Consider the following 18,107-nt stretch of genomic DNA (forward strand, 5'->3'; position numbering starts at 1 on the left):
AGAAAATGATAATTTTAGAAAAATCAGATGATTTGAAGATAATAAAATACTATTATTCATGAACAGCAAGAAAAACTCGATCATCTATTACAATTGTGTGCTTTGGAGCAGCAAACCAAACACTACTGTAAGTTGTAAAATATGCTGCGGTGTCAACATTTTATAAAATCAAACCATGAAAACTCTTTCTATTCTTTTAGTTCGGGACAAATTGATCAAATCTTAATTAAACTTTTTAGCATGGTAGCATTCAACACACAATCCCAAAACCTACCAAAAGATTTAGATACTTCCTTTTTGTCAGTATATAAGGGCAATGAGGGCAGAGATAAATCAATTTTGAGACACTTAAGGAGGTAGCTTTGGACAATATATTATGGTTCTGCTTGATGGTTTTTAAGTAAGTTAGTGCTGTCTTAATTCATTTTCATAACAACCCCAAGAGGGTAAACACAGTTCATTCAAATGTTTCATTTAGAAAGTTACTGAACCTTGAACTTCACCCATGTTAAGCAACTGTCCTACTCTTTAGCTGTATTTTCTGCTCCTTTCTATTTTTGTTATGAGACAAAGTCTTGCTAAGTTGCTCAGACTGGCCTTGAACTGTCTGTGTCACCGAGGCAGGCCTGAACTTGCCATCCTCCTGTCTCAACCTCCAGAGAAGCTAGAGTATTGGGCATGCTATCATGCTTGGCTGGAACCAGGTTCAGAATTATGTACTCTACTGATTTCCCATTAAGATTTAGCAAGTTTGAAATATTTTGAATAATAATGGTCTCTGCAGATATTTTAAAATATGAGACAATATCAGCATAGATTGCACATTGAAATATACCAATGTGAAAATTACTTTAACATTTCATGTTTATTAAGTCAGAGAATCTATTTTAAAAGAAATTGTGACCAGTCACAAGTGGGTAAAATTTTGAAACAAAAGTTGTCATGAATAAGAATACGAGATTCTGTAAAGAAAACTTTCTGACCTTGTTCTAAATATTAACTCTTAATGACCAGTAATAAAAGAATGAGCATTTTAGCCTACCTGTATCTGATAGTTTTGCATCTTATGCTTCGACAGAGCATTAAATGGTTTATAATATATCTGCATACTCACTTCATGATTTTCTCTTAAAGGCAGTACTGTCTGTGGTTAGATATACAGATGGAGAACCTAAGTCTAAGAGACCTAATGAGCAATAAGGACAGAGTTCCATTCTTCAGGTTCTAAAAGCTTCTCTAGCCCAAACCCCACAATGCATACTCACATAGGATACCATCCTCAGTAGATACTTACATTTCAGTACACCTTGGATTTCATAAACAGGCTTGAGAGTCAATGTACCATAAAAGTCTTCTGGGAATGGATTAGTTGAGTCCCACTTATTTGAGAAATCTGTAAGTTTTACTGTTCGAGTTCTGTTTTTGGGAATCTTCCATTCAATGATTTCTTTTAGGGTATAGATATGCTCATCTTCACACTCATAAAATTCTCCTTCTTGTGACAATGGCAAAGTAAATGAGTGGCTCTGTTGATTCCTTACCACACCACAATTCACCAGTGTTTCTCCATTAATCTCTTCAACCGAGTTGAAGCGGATTGGCTCACCCTGCTTAATAGTGAAATTCTCTAGTTTTATATCCTTCAGGTGATAAAAGCAAGGATGACCTAGTCTACTGGGTCCAATATTAATGGTTCTTGTGATTTCTTCCATTGTCAGGTATGGAGTTTTATCAGCCATGACCTTAAAGAGACCTAAGAGAGAATTGTATGCATTAGCATTATTACAGTGAAAATTCTCATAAGAAAATCAAAATAATAGATCCATATCATAAGCATAGTATAGCTTCTAAATATTAAGAACTTATTTTATGCACACGTGTGTAGACATGAGTGTGCAAACATGAGTGTGCAAGTACATGTGCGTGGAGGTCAAAGGACTGTCTCTGTGTCATGTTAAAGAACCCTGCTCTTTACAACAATTTCTCTTTTTGGCCTACAGCTCACTAATTAGGTGAGACTTGCTATCCAGTAAGTACCAAGAATTCCCATCTGCTTCCCAGAAACTGGGATTAAGGGTGCACCCCATCATGCCCAACTGTCTTACCTAATCCTTGGGGTAGAACTCAGGGCCTCATGGTTGCTATGCAACCATTTTACTGCCTGTGCTATATCCTTATCCTGAGATGCTTATTTGAATCTTAAACTCTTCCAGGAACAATGTCAGAATATACTTGTAAATTATTAAATCATCTGAACAGGAACAGAAATGGAAACAAGAGGAAACTTCTTGAAAAACCAAATATGCTGTCCTTAGAAATAGGAAATCTGGTGACAGTGTGTGCTGTCCTGACTACCAATGTGATTTTTTGAGAAAGGAATTTATACTCTCGACATTTTTCTAATTTTTAAAAAGAGAAGACTTGATTAATTTTTCCATGAAGGTAGTCTCCTGGAGACACGCTGAATTAAAGAATGGAATACATTTCCCAGAAGTAAATGGATTTGGTCAGATTTTGATTGAAAAGCTGTACAGCTGCAACTAGAGGATGAATGTATTAAATGTAGCTGAACTTTATGCTTTAAAATATATTTCATGTTGTGGATACTTTACCATAATGAACAATAATTGCATTGTTCTAATTAATGTCAGAGTTCTTGGCTTCACTTGAAGCCCTATGACTCTCCAAAGGGGAATTTGACATGTCTAATTTCCCATTTTCCTTTTCTTATAGAACCATTGGAGGGAAACACACATTATTAAATCCTAACATAATGTATGTATCCTAGTATTAGTAGTAGAAGATCAGTGCTCCTTACAAAGCTTTATGGAACTGTAGCAGCTTAAATTATTGATTGACTGATTTTTGTGCAGGTATAAGCAGATGTGGTAGGGGTGCGTGTGTGTGTGTGTGTGTGCGTGTGTGTGTGTGTGTGTGTGTGCGTGTTTGTGTGTGCATGCACGTGTGCATGTGTAATTATAAATACGATCTTCTCAATCTCTTTAGAATGATTTCAGCACTGACCAGTTGACATTGGATAACAAATTAAAGGGCTCACTCCTGAGAAGGACTATTTCTCTTGCTCTCTATATCTCTTGGTTGCCTATAGATCTCTGTCTAGGGGTGGGACCTCTTGATATTTCCCCCTACTATGATAGCAATGTCTATTGATATTGTGCTTCTCCAGTTCTTGTTTAGGTACATATTGAAAAAATATTGGTTAGGCTGTTCTGTCACTTCTAGGAGACACAGTTTTATAGTTGTCTTGATTATTTGGCTGTTACAATCTTCCAACTCCATCTCCAATGATGTTCCCTGAGATTTGAATGCTGAAATTCTGTAGTAGATCAGCTTCTCTAATTTTTTCTACTGAAATTTCAGTATTTTTACTTCATAACTTACCAATTTCACATTCACAATTAATAATAATAATTAAATCTTATCAATTTCACATTCTGAATTTTCTCAATATCCTTGAATATTTAGTATTTAAGTCATAGATTTTAGTTCCTTGATTAAACAATGCAACCTCTTTCTTTCAATTATTTTCCCATTTGTAGGCATGTGTTCTTTGTATCAGATTCATAAATGTATTTTTAAAATATATTTTAATATACTCTGCAGAAAATAAAAACAAAAATTATTTGTTTTCTCATATAAAAATGGCTTAATGAGTATATTATATACTAGCATGTCCTAAGAAGATAGCATATTTACAAAGCTTACATAATATAGACTAGATAAATAATTCAATGGTTTACTCAATAAATATATCCTAATTAAATGTATCTATATAACAGTTTACTCAGCTTATGGTCATTTTTTATGTGTATTGATAATTAATTTTTTAATTCTTTTGAGAAGTTTTCTTTAAGTGTAAGTCTATGTTTGATCAACAAAGTAAAAAGGAATTCACATGATATTTAGAAAGAAAATTTTGAAAAGGTATCAGTGCCTTGTATTAATAAGCAAGTACTCTGCCACTGAAATGAAAACCTAAACTACTGTACTAAAAACCTCTATACATTGATCTCTGTTAATCTACCACTTGCTATACATGAAGATTACAAGAAAAATGAGCAAATAGTGATATTTTGACTTCTTCCTTCCAATTTGTATCCCTTTGACCTCCTTTTGTTGTCTAATTGCTCTGGGTAGGTCTTCAAGGGCTATATTGAATAGGTAGGGAGAGAGTGGGCAGCCTAGTGTAGTTACTGATTTTAGTCGGATTGCTCCAAGTTTCTCTCCTTTTAGTTTGAAGTTGGCTACTGGTTCATTGTATATTTTTACTGTGTGGTATGGGCCTTGAATTCCTCATCTTTTCAAAACTTTTATCATGAAGGGATGTTGAATTTTGTCAAATGTCAGCATCTAATGAGATGATCATGTGGTTTTTAGGGGAACACAAATTGATCCATTCTTATCACCTTGTATAAAGCTCAAGTTCAAGTGGATCAAGGACCTCCACATAGAACCAGAAAGAAGAAAAAGTGTGAAAGATCCTCGAACACATATAGGCACTGGGGAAAATTTCCTGAACAAAACACCAATGACTTATGCTCTAAGAGCAACAGTAGGAAACCCGCGGATCCCTGCCAGCAGCAGCTCGCTGCTCCCAAACCCGTGTGGGAGAGAGACCTCACCGCCTGGACAGGTGGGCACTCCTGAGGCTGCAGAGCGGAAGAGACCACCAGGACTGCGCACCCCTGCGCACATCCCTGGTCCAAGACGAAACTGTATACAGCCTCTGGGTTTCCTTGGATAAGGGCACAGCAGCAGCAGGTCCCCTGTGTCTGAGACACCTCCGGAACCTGAAGGGACCGACCAGATAAACAGTTCTCTGCACCCAAATCCCATGGGAGGGAGAGCTAAACATTCAGAGAGGCAGACACGCCTGGGAAACCAGAAGAGACTGCACTCTGCACACATTACTGATTCCAGAGGAAAACACCAAACACCATCTGGAATCCTGGATACACCTAGGAGGAGTAGAAGGCAGGAAATAATCAAACTCAGAGCTGAAATCAACCAAGTGGAAACAAAAAGGACCATAGAAAGAATCAACAGAACCAAAAGTTGGTTCTTTGAGAAAATCAACAAGATAGATAAACCCTTAGCCAGACTAACGAGAGGACACAGAGAGTGTGTCCAAATTAACAAAATCAGAAATGAAAAGGGAGACATAACTACAGATTCAGAGGAAATTCAAAAATCATCAGATCTTACTATAAAAGCCTATATTCAACAAAACTTGAAAATCTGCAGGAGATGGACAATTTCCTAGACAGATACCGAAGTTAAATCAGGAACAGATAAACAAGTTAAACAACCCCATAACTGCTAAGGAAATAGAAGCAGTCATTAAAGGTCTCCCAACCAAAAAGAGCCCAGGTCCAGACGGTTTTAGTGCAGAATTCTATCAGACCTTCATAGAAGACCTCATACCAATACTATCCAAACTATTCCACAAAATTGAAACAGATGGAGCACTACCGAATTCCTTCTATGAAGCCACAATTACTCTTATACCTAAACCACACAAAGACCCAACAAAGAAAGAGAACTTCAGACTAATTTCCCTTATGAATATCGACGCAAAAATACTCAATAAAATTCTGGCAAACTGAATCCAAGAGCACATCAAAACAATTATCCACCATGATCAAGTAGGCTTCATTCCAGGCATGCAGGGATGGTTTAATATATGGAAAACCATCAACGTGATCCATTATATAAACAAACTGAAAGAACAAAACCACATGATCATTTCATTAGATGCTGAGAAAGCATTTGACAAAATTCAACACCCCTTCATGATAAAAGTCCTGGAAAGAATAGGAATTCAAGGCCCATACCTAAACATAGTAAAAGCCATATACAGCAAACCAGTTGCTAACATTAAACTAAATGGAGAGAAACTTGAAGCAATCCCACTAAAATCAGGGACTAGACAAGGCTGCCCACTCTCTCCCTACTTATTCAGTATAGTTCTTGAAGTTCTAGCCAGAGCAATCAGACAACAAAAAGAGGTCAAGGGGATAAAGATTGGAAAAGAAGAAGTCAAAATATCACTATTTGCAGATGATATGATAGTATATTTAAGTGATCCCAAAAGTTCCACCAGAGAACTACTAAAGCTGATAAACAACTTCAACAAAGTGGCTGGGTATAAAATTAACTCAAATAAATCAGTAGCCTTCCTCTACACAAAAGAGAAACAAACCGAGAAAGAAATTAGGTAAACGACACCCTTCATAACAGAGCCAAATAATATAAAGTACCTCGGTGTGACTTTAACCAAGCAAGTAAAAGATCTGTACAATAAGAACTTCAAGACTCTGAAGAAAGAAATTGAAGAAGACCTCAGAAAATGGAAAGATCTCCCATGCTCATGGATTGGCAGGATTAATATGGTAAAAATGGCCATTTTACCAAAAGCGATCTACAGATTCAATGCAATCCCCATCAAAATACCAATCCATTTCTTCAAAGAGTTAGGCAGAACAATTTGCAAATTCATCTGGAATACCAAAAAACTCAGGATAGCTAAAACTATCCTCAACAATAAGAGGACTTCAGGGGAATCACTATCCCTGAACTCAAGCAGTATTACACAGCAATAGTGATAAAAACTGCATGGTATTGGTACAGAGACAGACAGATAGACCAATGGAACAGAATTGAAGACCCAGAAATGAACCCACACACCTATGGTCACTTGATTTTTGACAAAGGAGCCAAAACCATCAAATGGAAAAAAGATAGCATTTTCAGCAAATGGTGCTGGTTCAACTGGAGGGCAACATGTAGAAGAATGCAGGTCGATCCATCCTTATCACCCTGTACAAAGCTTAAGTCCAAGTGGATCAAGGACCTCCACATCAAACCAGACACACTCAAACTAATAGAAGAAAAACCAGGGCAGCATCTCAAACACATGGGCACTGGAAAAAATTTCCTGAACAAAACACCAATGGCTTATGCTAGAATCGACAAATGGGATCTCATAAAACTGCAAAGCTTCTGTAAGGCAAAGGACACTGTGGTTAAGACAAAACGGCAACCAACATATTGGGAAAAGATCTTTACCAATCCTACAACAGATAGAGGCCTTATATCCAAAATATACAAAGAACTCAAGAAGTTAGACCGCAGGGAGACAAATAACCCTATTGAAAAATGGGGTTCAGAGCTAAACAAACAATTCACAGCTGAGGAATGCCGAATGGCTGAGAAACACCTAAAGAAATGTTCAACATCTTTAGTCATAAGGGAAATGCAAATCAAAACAACCCTGAGATTTCACCTCACACCAGTGAGAATGGCTAAGATCAAAAACTCAGGTGTCAGCAAATGCTGGCGAGGATGTGGAGAAAGAGGAACACTCCTCCATTGTTGGTGGGATTGCAGACTGGTACAATCATACTGGAAATCAGTCTGGAGGTTCCTCAGAAAATTGGACATTGAACTGCCTGAGGATCCAGCCATACCTCTCTTGGGCATATACCCAAAAGATGCCTCAACATATAAAAGAGACACGTGCTCCACTATGTTCATCGCAGCCTTATTTATAATAGCCAGAAGCTGGAAAGAACCCAGATCCCCTTCAACAGAGGAATGGATACAGAAAATGTGGTACATCTACACAATGGAATATTACTCAGCTATCAAAAACAATGACTTTATGAAATTCCTAGGCAAATGGTTGGAACTGGAAAATATCATCCTGAGTGAGCTAACCCAATCACAGAAAAACCCACATGGTATGCACTCATTGATAAGTGGCTATTAGCCCAAATGCTTGAATTACCCTAGATGCCTAGAACACATGAAACTCAAGACGGATGATCAAAATGTGAATGCTTCACTCCTTCTTTAAAAGGGGAACAAGAATACCCTTGGCAGGGAAGAGATAGGCAAAGATTAAAACAGAGACAGAAGGAACACCCATTCAGAGCCTGCCCCACATGTGGCCCATACATATACAGCCACCCAATTAGACAAGATGGATGAAGCAAAGAAGTGCAGGCAGACAGGAGCCGGATGTAGATCTCTCCTTTGAGACACAGCCAGAATACAGCAAATACAGAGGCGAATGCCAGCAGCAAACCACTGAACTGAGAACAGGACCCACGTTGAAGGAATCAGAGAAAGAACTGGAAAGCTTGAGACCCCATATAAGCAACAATGTCAAGCAACCAGAGCTTCCAGGGACTATGCCACTATCTAAAGACTATATATGGACTGACCCTGGACTCTGACCTCATAGGAAGTAATGAATATCCTAGTAAGAGCACCAGTGGAAGGGGAAGCCCTGGGTCCTGCTAAGACTGAACCCCCAGTGAATGTGATTGTTGGCAGGAGGGCGGCAATTGGGGGAGGATGGGGAGGGGAACACCCATAAAGATGGGGAGGGGGCGGGGTTAGGGGAATGTTTTCCTGTAAACCGGGAAAGGGAATAACACTCGAAATGTAAATAACAAATACTCATGTTAATAAAAAAAAAAGAAAATGTAAAAATAAATAAATAAATAAATAAATAAATAAATAAATAAATAAATAAATAAATAAAAAAGAGCAACAGTAGACAAATGGGACCTCACAAAGTTGCAAAGGCTCTGTAAGGCAAAGGACATTGGTCATTAGGACAAAATGGCAACCAATAGATTGTGAGAAGATATTTACCAATCCTAGATCCAATAAAGGGTTATTATCCAATATATACAAAGAACTTAAGAAGTTAGACTCCAGAGAATCAAATAACCCTATTAAAAATGGGGCACAGAGGTAAACAAAGAATTTTCAACTGAGGAATACCAAATGGCTGAGAAGCACTTAAAGAAATGTTCAACATCCTTAGTCATCAGGGAAATGCAAATCAAAACAACCCTCAGATACCTCCTCATACTAGTCAGAACGGCTAAGATCAAAAACTCAGGTGACAGCAGATGCTAGAGAGGATGTGGAGAAGTAGGAACACTCCTCCATTGTTGGTGGGGTTGCAAGCTGGTACAACCACTCTGGAAACCAGTCAGGAACCAATACCTGGTACCAGGAGGTATTCTGCCTCAAGTGTAGTGATGTGTAAAGCAAGATGAAATATAAGTACTGACCAATTAAGTTTATGTAATTCGGTGTGCTGTAGGCCACCAGCCATATTTAAGCAGATTTTTTAAACATATGATTATAGATACCAAACACTGTAATCCTCATTAAATAGAACCATGTACTGAAAATAATACCAACACAAATACATGGGAACAAAGCCAAGCAGGGAGGCAGAGTTGACATTTCTACTCACATCTAAGTTTTCCTTCAGCCACATAATAAGTTAGAATGACACAAGTGGCTGAAACTTCCTTAATATTCCCAAGTAACAAATATGAATTTTATATACTATTAATATGAAGGAACATTTACTTCTGAGATACAAGTAAATCTAATATATACAAACAGAAGCAGATAAAATTTTTCTAAAAGAATTCTTTTAGAATATATATTTCATATATGTATATGAGTATATGAAAGTTATATTATCTGAATTGATATTATAAATTGAATTGATTGTTGGCTAAGTATCTCAAGTTTGTTGTAGAATGTCCTTCCAAAGAGTTTAATGCCTCTGGAGGTGTATGTTAAATTTTTTAAAGGACTGATGCATATGAAGGAGCTGGCTTGGAGATACTGTCCAGTTTTAGATTTCTGTGAACATTGTCTTACCATCAATAAAGCAGAGGCTCCCTTGGATATCTGTAAATATGGTTTGACTTGCAATCAAATTTCTAAACATCCTTATTATTCAGTATTAGTCTGTAAGACCTCTCACTTCACACATTTCTTGTTGCTTTTTTTTAATCAACTTGTTGCATCCCCAAGACATTTTGTAGTAGATCTGTGATTCCTTATGAAAATTCTTATAAAGACTCCACAAATATGGTGTTTTCATAGACATAGCACATGGATCTATGGTCAAGCTCAGGTTATAACCATGTACATGAAATGGCCTATAAGAGAGAAAGCCTGAAGCCCTTGAGTAAATGTGTGAGCACACAGTGATAATAACACATGAGTCTTCCCCAGATTTCCTAGTCAAAGAAAGGACAATAATGGAATACCATGAGCCCATGATGGAGTCTTACAATTTTTTATAGGAAATTCTTCATGATCGCTTCCCATCCTCTTGACTAAGACCAGCTGCAGAAAGTCTCAAAAAGAACCCAATAAGGAAGGAAGAACAAGTCCAGGTTCATGACCTAGAAGTGCTACACGGAATTTCAACTGAGTAAGTCAGTAAGATTAAGCCAGGCTGTAGAAATCCTGTGTCCATGAATTGTAATGTGACATGAGATGGTCTGCAATGGCTATATAAAGTTTTAAATAGTTTTCTTCACCCAGAAGTAGAGATAAGAAAACCTTTCAATTCGTTTTGATCCAACTGTTGTATGAGGTAAATGGACACCACCAACAATACCTCTTTGTCAGAGGCCTTTAAACTCCTTGGAAGACCATTGTGCAATAGCTGTGAGGTGTTTAGCCAACAATTCAATTCATGATATCAGTTCAGATAATATAACCCGACACCCATAACTAAGGGTGTTGTAATAAATGTGCCACATAGACTTGTCTATGTCAACATTCTCTTCCCTAGTGGTAAGACAGGAGTGAGTAACAAACCTGGATTCAGAAACTCTTAGTGAGATCACAACTCCTAGAGTCTTCTCAACCCATGTGGGCCTGTCTCTTGTGTCATGGAAAGACACTTGGAGACTTCAGGGCTGGACAGAATTTTCACAGAACATCCATTCCTCAGAATATCACACTAAGTTTTGTTGGAGGGTCTTCAAAATGCCATAGATTGATGAACTTTGGGCATTAGAACCCAAAGTGCATGGATGATAAGAGCAAGGTGGTTTCAAATAGGGATTGCTAGTTCTGAAAACTGGGGTTCAGCTCTAGCCCAGCCCTTTCTTCACTATATGTGGGGACAGAAACCCTGGAAGACACATTGTTCTCTTCTAAAAAGTAGGAGAGATGATTTCATCTACCTTATATAGAATTATAGTATTTAAACTCAAACAGGTAGCATGTTTAGACAGTATATAAAGAAATAGTGGTTACTAGTTCTCTTGGTTTTTTTGTTTTTTTTTTTTGTTGTTGTTGTTTTGTTTTGTTTTCACTCTGGGGTTCAAAAGCATTGAAAGTTGATTGTAAGGTCAGATCTTGTAACATCGCTACAAGTTCAGTGCCAACCAAAGGACATTAAATATTCCACGCTGGCTCCGGTAGATGAAACAGAACCTTCCACTCAGTCCCTAGCATAGACTGAGCAAATTTTCCAGCAATGATAATTTCCACAGATTTTTACCACAGTGTTTGAAAATGGAAGTAAGTGTCAGGTGACACAGTGAGATGGCCCACCTTTGGAGAAGCATTTCCAAGTTGCTTTCCGGAATCTGAACCTATGCTTTGATAAAGGCTGAAAATGCACCTGCCATAATTTTCTGTTCAAAAATAGGAGTTGTAGAGAGTGTGAAGATGTAAGCACATTTAATTCACAAGCACGACTTGCAGCTATTCATAAGGTATACATTATACACAGTCACCCAAGTTGCCCTGAACAAGAGATGCCACAAAATGCCAAGGTGTTTTCAAAAACACATTTCATTCAGGACTCTGAAAGGTAGTTGAAGTCATTAGCGGGTTGGGGGGGGGAGTACTCCTCCCTCTGTCTTAATGATCTTAATTTGCTAATGGAATGTTCGTGGCAAGATTTTTGGGAGCCATGTGGGGCTGGTTGTGTTGTTCGTAATGATGTTGCCTGCAAATTAAATGTACCTAAGTAGCCACCTGTTTGTGCTTATGATTATGTAAAGCCCCATATGTTTCCCTCTCTACACATGGGAGGTAAATATTGAAAAAATTATTCTGGTGTGAAGGGTGAAAACAGCAGCCTTTCTTTTGTAACTGTCAACATATGCCACAGCGTTTCTGGGGAACATGCTGCTTTGTTTGATGTATTTGCTGATTCTTGCCATGTAGTCGGTGGCTTTTCTTTCTTCTTTTTTAAATCTGCTATCCATAGTTATGCAAAATCAATTAAAATCAGTTTACACTCGACTCGAATGTAGACAGATATAATTTTTGAGATAAGCATAAATTTGAAATAGACCTTACAGATTATGATGTAAATCATTTGATTTGCAACATAAAGAAAACTGGATGTCCTCACCCTACCTAAATTCACCCCCTTACAAAAAGAAATCTTCTGCTCCTAGCATAGCCCTTCGGGTCCAGTCAACATGGATTTGAAATTCCCACCAGAACATGATACTTTCAAGCTTTTGCAGCCCATGTTGCCCGTGGGGCTTATCTGGAAACCCATTTCCTAGCCTCTGAAAAATTCTCTTCTGGCCACCTATGAAACAACTGGGTCCAGGTCACGGCTAGTCTTTCTGTGGACACATTGCTTCCCAATCTACTAGTTCTTCATCACCCTGCTTTCAGCTAAAGCTTCAACCTATTCCTGCCTGCCTGTTCTCCACTCTTTCCCCTGGGAGTGTTGGGCTTTGAAGGTCTTCAGAGACTATGTGCATCTGCCTCGCTCACTGGAAGATGCTTGCCCTGTTTTCTTGCCTCCCACCCTCCACCCTGGGTAGCAATTTTTGTTCACTTTGGATGAAGTGAGCTTACTGTATACAAATGACCAGTGCAGGATATGTATTTTAAATACTGAAATCAGAAAGACGCAAGTCTACTGGTATTTCTACTGTCTCTACACTGGAATATAACTGAGGAAAAGTGACACTCTGTAGTCAACTGTCAGGGTCTTAGATCAAACATTTGTGTTTATGTTTTTTATAGTGCTGCAGCAGCTGGCTTCATATGTGACAGGTGTGTGTGTGTGTGTGTGTGTGTGTGTTCTCTATTAATGTGTAGCCAGTTTACATTGTTTCATATATTGAAGGTATGAAAGCTGGAAGCTAATTTCAACTTTAGAAATAATAAATATATAAATCAATAAATCAGAAGGAAAGGACTTTACACAAGGAAGGTAAACAACCTGGGCTTTTTCTATGCTTTCTGCCTATGACTCATAACTAATAAGGTTATTGACAGTTTAACAGCCCTCTTCAAATTCCCAGGAAACATTTCACTTACAGCCTGGTGGTGGTGATGCGTGCTGTTAATCTCAGCACTACGGAGGCAGAGGCAAGTGGATCTCTGATCTCAGAGTGTGTTTCCTTCCAGGGCTACATGGAGAAAATTTATCTTGAAAAAAAATTCACTTACAAATACAGAGGATAGAAAATAACAAAGCTACATCATCAAAACTAAGAATAAAGGATCAATTACTTCAGAAAGCCAAAAATAAGAATGACAGTTGAAACTAAGTATTATAAGGGTCTTTTGGAGCTGAGCTGAATTAATAAAGGTGCCTATGTAATTTTAATCATGATAAGAGCAGGCAACTGCCGCAAACCTGCTGTGACATGTATCAAGGTGGACAGTGAGTTTCCAACCCAGGGGATGACGAAACCGATGAGTTCAAGAACTTAGCCACAACTTCGCTCAGATCTTTTTTTTTTTTTTTGTCTTGTAGAAAGGCAGCAAATGTGTTTCGTATTCACTGTGCAGATATATTACTATAGAACTTTAGTTAATTCAAAATAAAACCATTCATATCTTCACTAGGAAGGAAGATCTGAGCCTCTTTGTTTTTTGACATACACTTTGAATCTTTATGTACAGACGGAAAGATTTTTCAAAACACCGAAACGCTCCTATGTAATGCACTTGCACAGGTTTTTCTCTCAAACCATGATTAAACCAAACGCTTTAAAATTTTTCCATGCATAAAACTTCTAATGGCCGAATAACATGGTATAACATTTGCTATTACTTACAATATGTGCATCTGGGCTTTTAAGTTCTAATAAAAATTCTGAAATAAGTATCACTTTAGAATTTAGTCTAGTATATACAGAAGGACCTTTCTTCTGGAGACTACCACTCCAGGAAGGCCAGACTATGACAGAGCTATAAGCATAGCCCAGTCCTAAATCACAAACTCTGCGCATACGCAAAGTGAATACTTGGTGGTTTATTGACAAGTACATCTTGAAGTTTATCAAATATTCTCAGAAGAGCTACGCAATCTATTGTTGAATTTAATTTCTAAGTGTTAATTTACACCAGTGAGTACAAACTTGATTCTATACGAGTAAAGACCATTTGAATTATTTCTCTCCACCATTCACTCCTCAGTTAATTTCCCACGAAACTTGTCTTATTGTTGATAGTGTGTTTGTGTGTCTGTAGAAATTGAACCTGGAGCTGCACACAGCCATCTGCTTCACCACTGATTTAGTTCACACCCTTGGCCCTGTTTTCCCGTATTTGAATTTTGAGAAAGTATCTAGCTAAGATGTCAGGCGAGACTTGAGTTCTCTCGATGCCCAGGAATATCTTGACTTTGATGATCTCCCTGCCTCAGATATCTGTATAGCTAAGACTACAGATCTGTGCCAAAAGAAAGCTTTATTGATTTCTGTTTTATATTTTAGGTATAATAAACCTTATAATTTGTAACCTGAAAGCTGTTTAAAATACTTAGTCTTATCTAAGTGTTATTTTCATTTCTTTCTTTCTTTTTCTTTTTTTGTTATGTAATGGAGGTTTGATGATTCAACTTGATATACTTTTTCTAAATTGTTTGTAATTATTAATGGTAAGACATTCTATTTGTAGATAGAAAGACTCTTAATTCTTCACCCCCAAAGTAATGCTATGTTTCCATAATACATAATACAGTTAATGACTATATATTGGGTACTAACATAGGTAGAAAAATAATTCTTCAGCATTACATTGTGAAAAACATTTAATATTTTTGATCTTTTTATTTCAAATGAGCTTTGCAGGTATTTTCTCAAAAACTAATATTACCATAATTACTGCAATAATATATGAGCTATGTTTATTTTATGAGACAAGACTACCAATGGTTATTGAATTGCATTAAATTTGTTATATTACAAGTAAAATTTGTTATATTAAATCATGTTCTGATGAAGCTATTAATTCAAAAATATAAGGAGAAGACAATTTAACTTCAGTCTTCAAAAAAACAGCTGGGTTAGTCCCTCACATGTCCCTAGTCGTAATGCAGATTGGCAAAGACACTACAAAATATGATTTAGAAATATATAGCAAAAAAGGTATTGAAGTCTGGGGATATGGCTAATAGTAGGGTAATAACCTAGGAGACCCAAGGACCTAGATTTGATCCTCAGCATCACAAAGCACAGAGGGGAAGAGGGAAAGGGGAGGGGAAGAGGAGTAGGGGGAAGAAGAGGGAGAGAGAGAGGGAGAGGGATTCAATGCTAAGAAGGTGGAGGCCAAAAGACTATAAGTTCAAAACTAGCCTGAACTACATAGTAGAACCCTGCCTTAAGACAAACAAAAATCTTTGAAAACATTTTTACTGTTGACCCAACAATTTCAAGTCCATGAAGTTGTTAAACATCAGAAGTAAAAATAAAGTATTTGTTTAAAAGGTAGATCATGGGGTTGGGGATTTGGCTCAGTGGTAGAGCGCTTGCCTAGCAAGCCCAAGGTGCAAGGCCGTGGGTTCGGTCCTCAGCTCCGGAAAAAAAATAAATAAAAAAAAAAAGATAGATCATAATAGAAAATGCGTCAATGCCCATTATCAAGATAGAGTTAATAAGCATGGGGTATGCTGTGAGAAATACAGAAATAAAAAATGGTGTGTTGAAGAATATTTACTGACCCAGGCAAGTACACAGAAATGAACCTTAGTCTGTTGTGTTAATTCATGTGACTACTTGTGGGTGGATACTCATTATATGTAGAAAATAATATGAAAAGATACATGACACACAGATGATATAAAATATCTCTAGCATCAAAATTACAGGGTGTTTTTATTACTTTTCCTCCATTTTCACATATTTTCTAATTTTCTATATGATGCATATATTACATGTAAAATTAGGAGAAATTGATACACTTTCAACTTCAAGGCATAAAAATGTGTTTGCCAATGTCTATAATTGTACTTCCTTACAATTATTAAAACTTGGAGAAATCAAGAGTTTTTTTTTTTCAGTGGGAGGAATAGACAGTTCACAGACAGACAAGTAAATATAAGGCCCAATAAAAAAGAGATGACTCGATAATCTGTGGAAAAACTATGGGAAAACCTTATTGAGGGAATGACAGAAGGAAATCTGCAAACTGCATAACTCCAGTCACGGGATGTTTAGAAAAGGCAAGACTACAGAGTCGGTAAAAGGAGCAGAGAGGGTAACGTGTGGTAGAGGACTCTCAAGGCAGCGAAACTATTTCATATGATACCATAATGGTGAATATATGCTATTATACATTTATCAAAACCCATAGAAAATACAACGCCAACAGTAATTGAATGGGAGCTATGAACTTTGACAATGACCCGAGAGTGTAGGTCCCTTGACTGCCACTCTTGTACTGCTCTGGTGGGACTGTCAGTCGTGGTGGGCACTGGTTTGTGGGGTCGAGGAGGATATGAAGACCAGCTTGTGTTCCAATGACTCTTATTAAAAGAAGCAGAAGAAAGAATTTGCACTACTTTTACAGCTAGATATTATGAAGAGTGTTAAAAGCAGCCTCTAAATTACATTGAGTATAAATAACATGCTATATACTACTATTCTGTTAAGAGTTAAAAAAAAAACTGAAGACCAGTATTCATAGTTTTCAAGGACGACTTCAGTGCCCTCGTGATAGCCTTTTCATGATGGTGCTGTAAAGACCACATCATTGGGAGAATTACACATACAGGAAAGATGGACGTGGAGCAATAAAATAGAACTTAGAGGGAGACATGAAATATAGAACAGCGGTAGTTGTAGAGTTGCCCGTTTTCAAAAATGATTGTTTTGTGATAAAAGCACTGGTCTAATACTAAAATAATAACGAACACATAGGTGAAAAGTAAGGTATTATTTTCTTTTTCTTTCTTTTTTTTGTTTCCCCACCCAGCCCAGCCTTCCCCCGTATGATATTATTTTAACTTAGAATTTTAAAATCTTTTTGTGTTTCAGGTGATATATGTACGTGATGGCTGGAAACGTAGAAAAATAATTTGATTATGTTTTAAATGCTCAAGACAGTTGACCCTGAAATTAAAGCTATAAATCACTATAAAAGGCCACCTTTCTTTGGCTTGTTCATAGATGTGCAGGGATCCCTTTTCCTGCCAGGAAAATATTGTGTCTAACAGTCACAGCTGAGTTTAATTTGCTTAAGTGAGCACAGTGGGAACGACATGGCTTATGAGAAACTGACCCAGAAAAATGCGAAAAACGAGTCCCTGCTTCTTTGGAAGCAAGTTCTTCCGTGAGACAGAGTTCTGTACAGAGCCAATCTGAACTCCCCTTTCATCCTCACAGCCAGGCGAGAAGAGCAAAGCCTTCCTGTTGTTTTGCTTCTTTTAACAAGCTTTCTTCAAAAACAAAAAGATCAGGATACTACCTATCAGAAAGGTATATTTTACACATTGTGTATAGTGTTTTATCAGATTGTTTTAGGAAATCATCTTTAGACAAAGAAGCGCCCGTGATTATAAGCTGCGGGAGAGATAGGCACTGCGGTGGGAGGGTGAACCATAAGGGATCGCTGCTTGTCCTAGGCGCCTGCTACTGTAACAAGCACCATGACCAAGAGCAGCTTAGGAGCAATGGAAGGGGTTTGTTTCAGCTTACAACTCTCAGGTCACACTCTGGTCAGGGAGTCAGAGAAGGAACTCAAAGCAGGAACCTGGAGGCAGGAACTGAGGCAGAGGTCCTCGAGGAACACTGGTTTCCTTTCTATGGCTTCCTAAGCCTGCTTTTTCTATTACACAGACACACTTGCCTCCAGCTGGCACTGCCCTTCCAGTTAGCTTGCCCTCCCCCCCACATCAGTCATTAATCAAGAAAGCACCCACACTTTTTCTTTCCAGCCTACCCTACAGAAGTATTTTCTCACCTCCTCTCAGAGGACTTGACTGTGTATCGAATTGACAAAACAAAACCAAAAACACCTAGTCAGAACCCTGTTCCAGG

General features: G+C 37.7%; 1 protein-coding gene across 1 annotated transcript in view; it reads right to left on the minus strand.

Annotated features, from left to right (window-relative positions):
• The window catches only part of Themis (thymocyte selection associated), a 232,716-nt gene that overhangs the window by 151,236 nt on the left and 63,373 nt on the right, over positions 1 to 18,107 (minus strand). Inside the window, exon 3 of the mRNA XM_017589835.3 lies at positions 1,295 to 1,753. Within this exon, the coding sequence (XP_017445324.3) occupies positions 1,295 to 1,753 (459 nt within the window). The remainder of the gene's footprint in view (positions 1 to 1,294; positions 1,754 to 18,107) is intronic.

This window comes from Rattus norvegicus, chromosome 1 (genome assembly GCF_036323735.1).
Source record: "Rattus norvegicus strain BN/NHsdMcwi chromosome 1, GRCr8, whole genome shotgun sequence".
Lineage (NCBI taxonomy): Eukaryota > Metazoa > Chordata > Mammalia > Rodentia > Muridae > Rattus > Rattus norvegicus.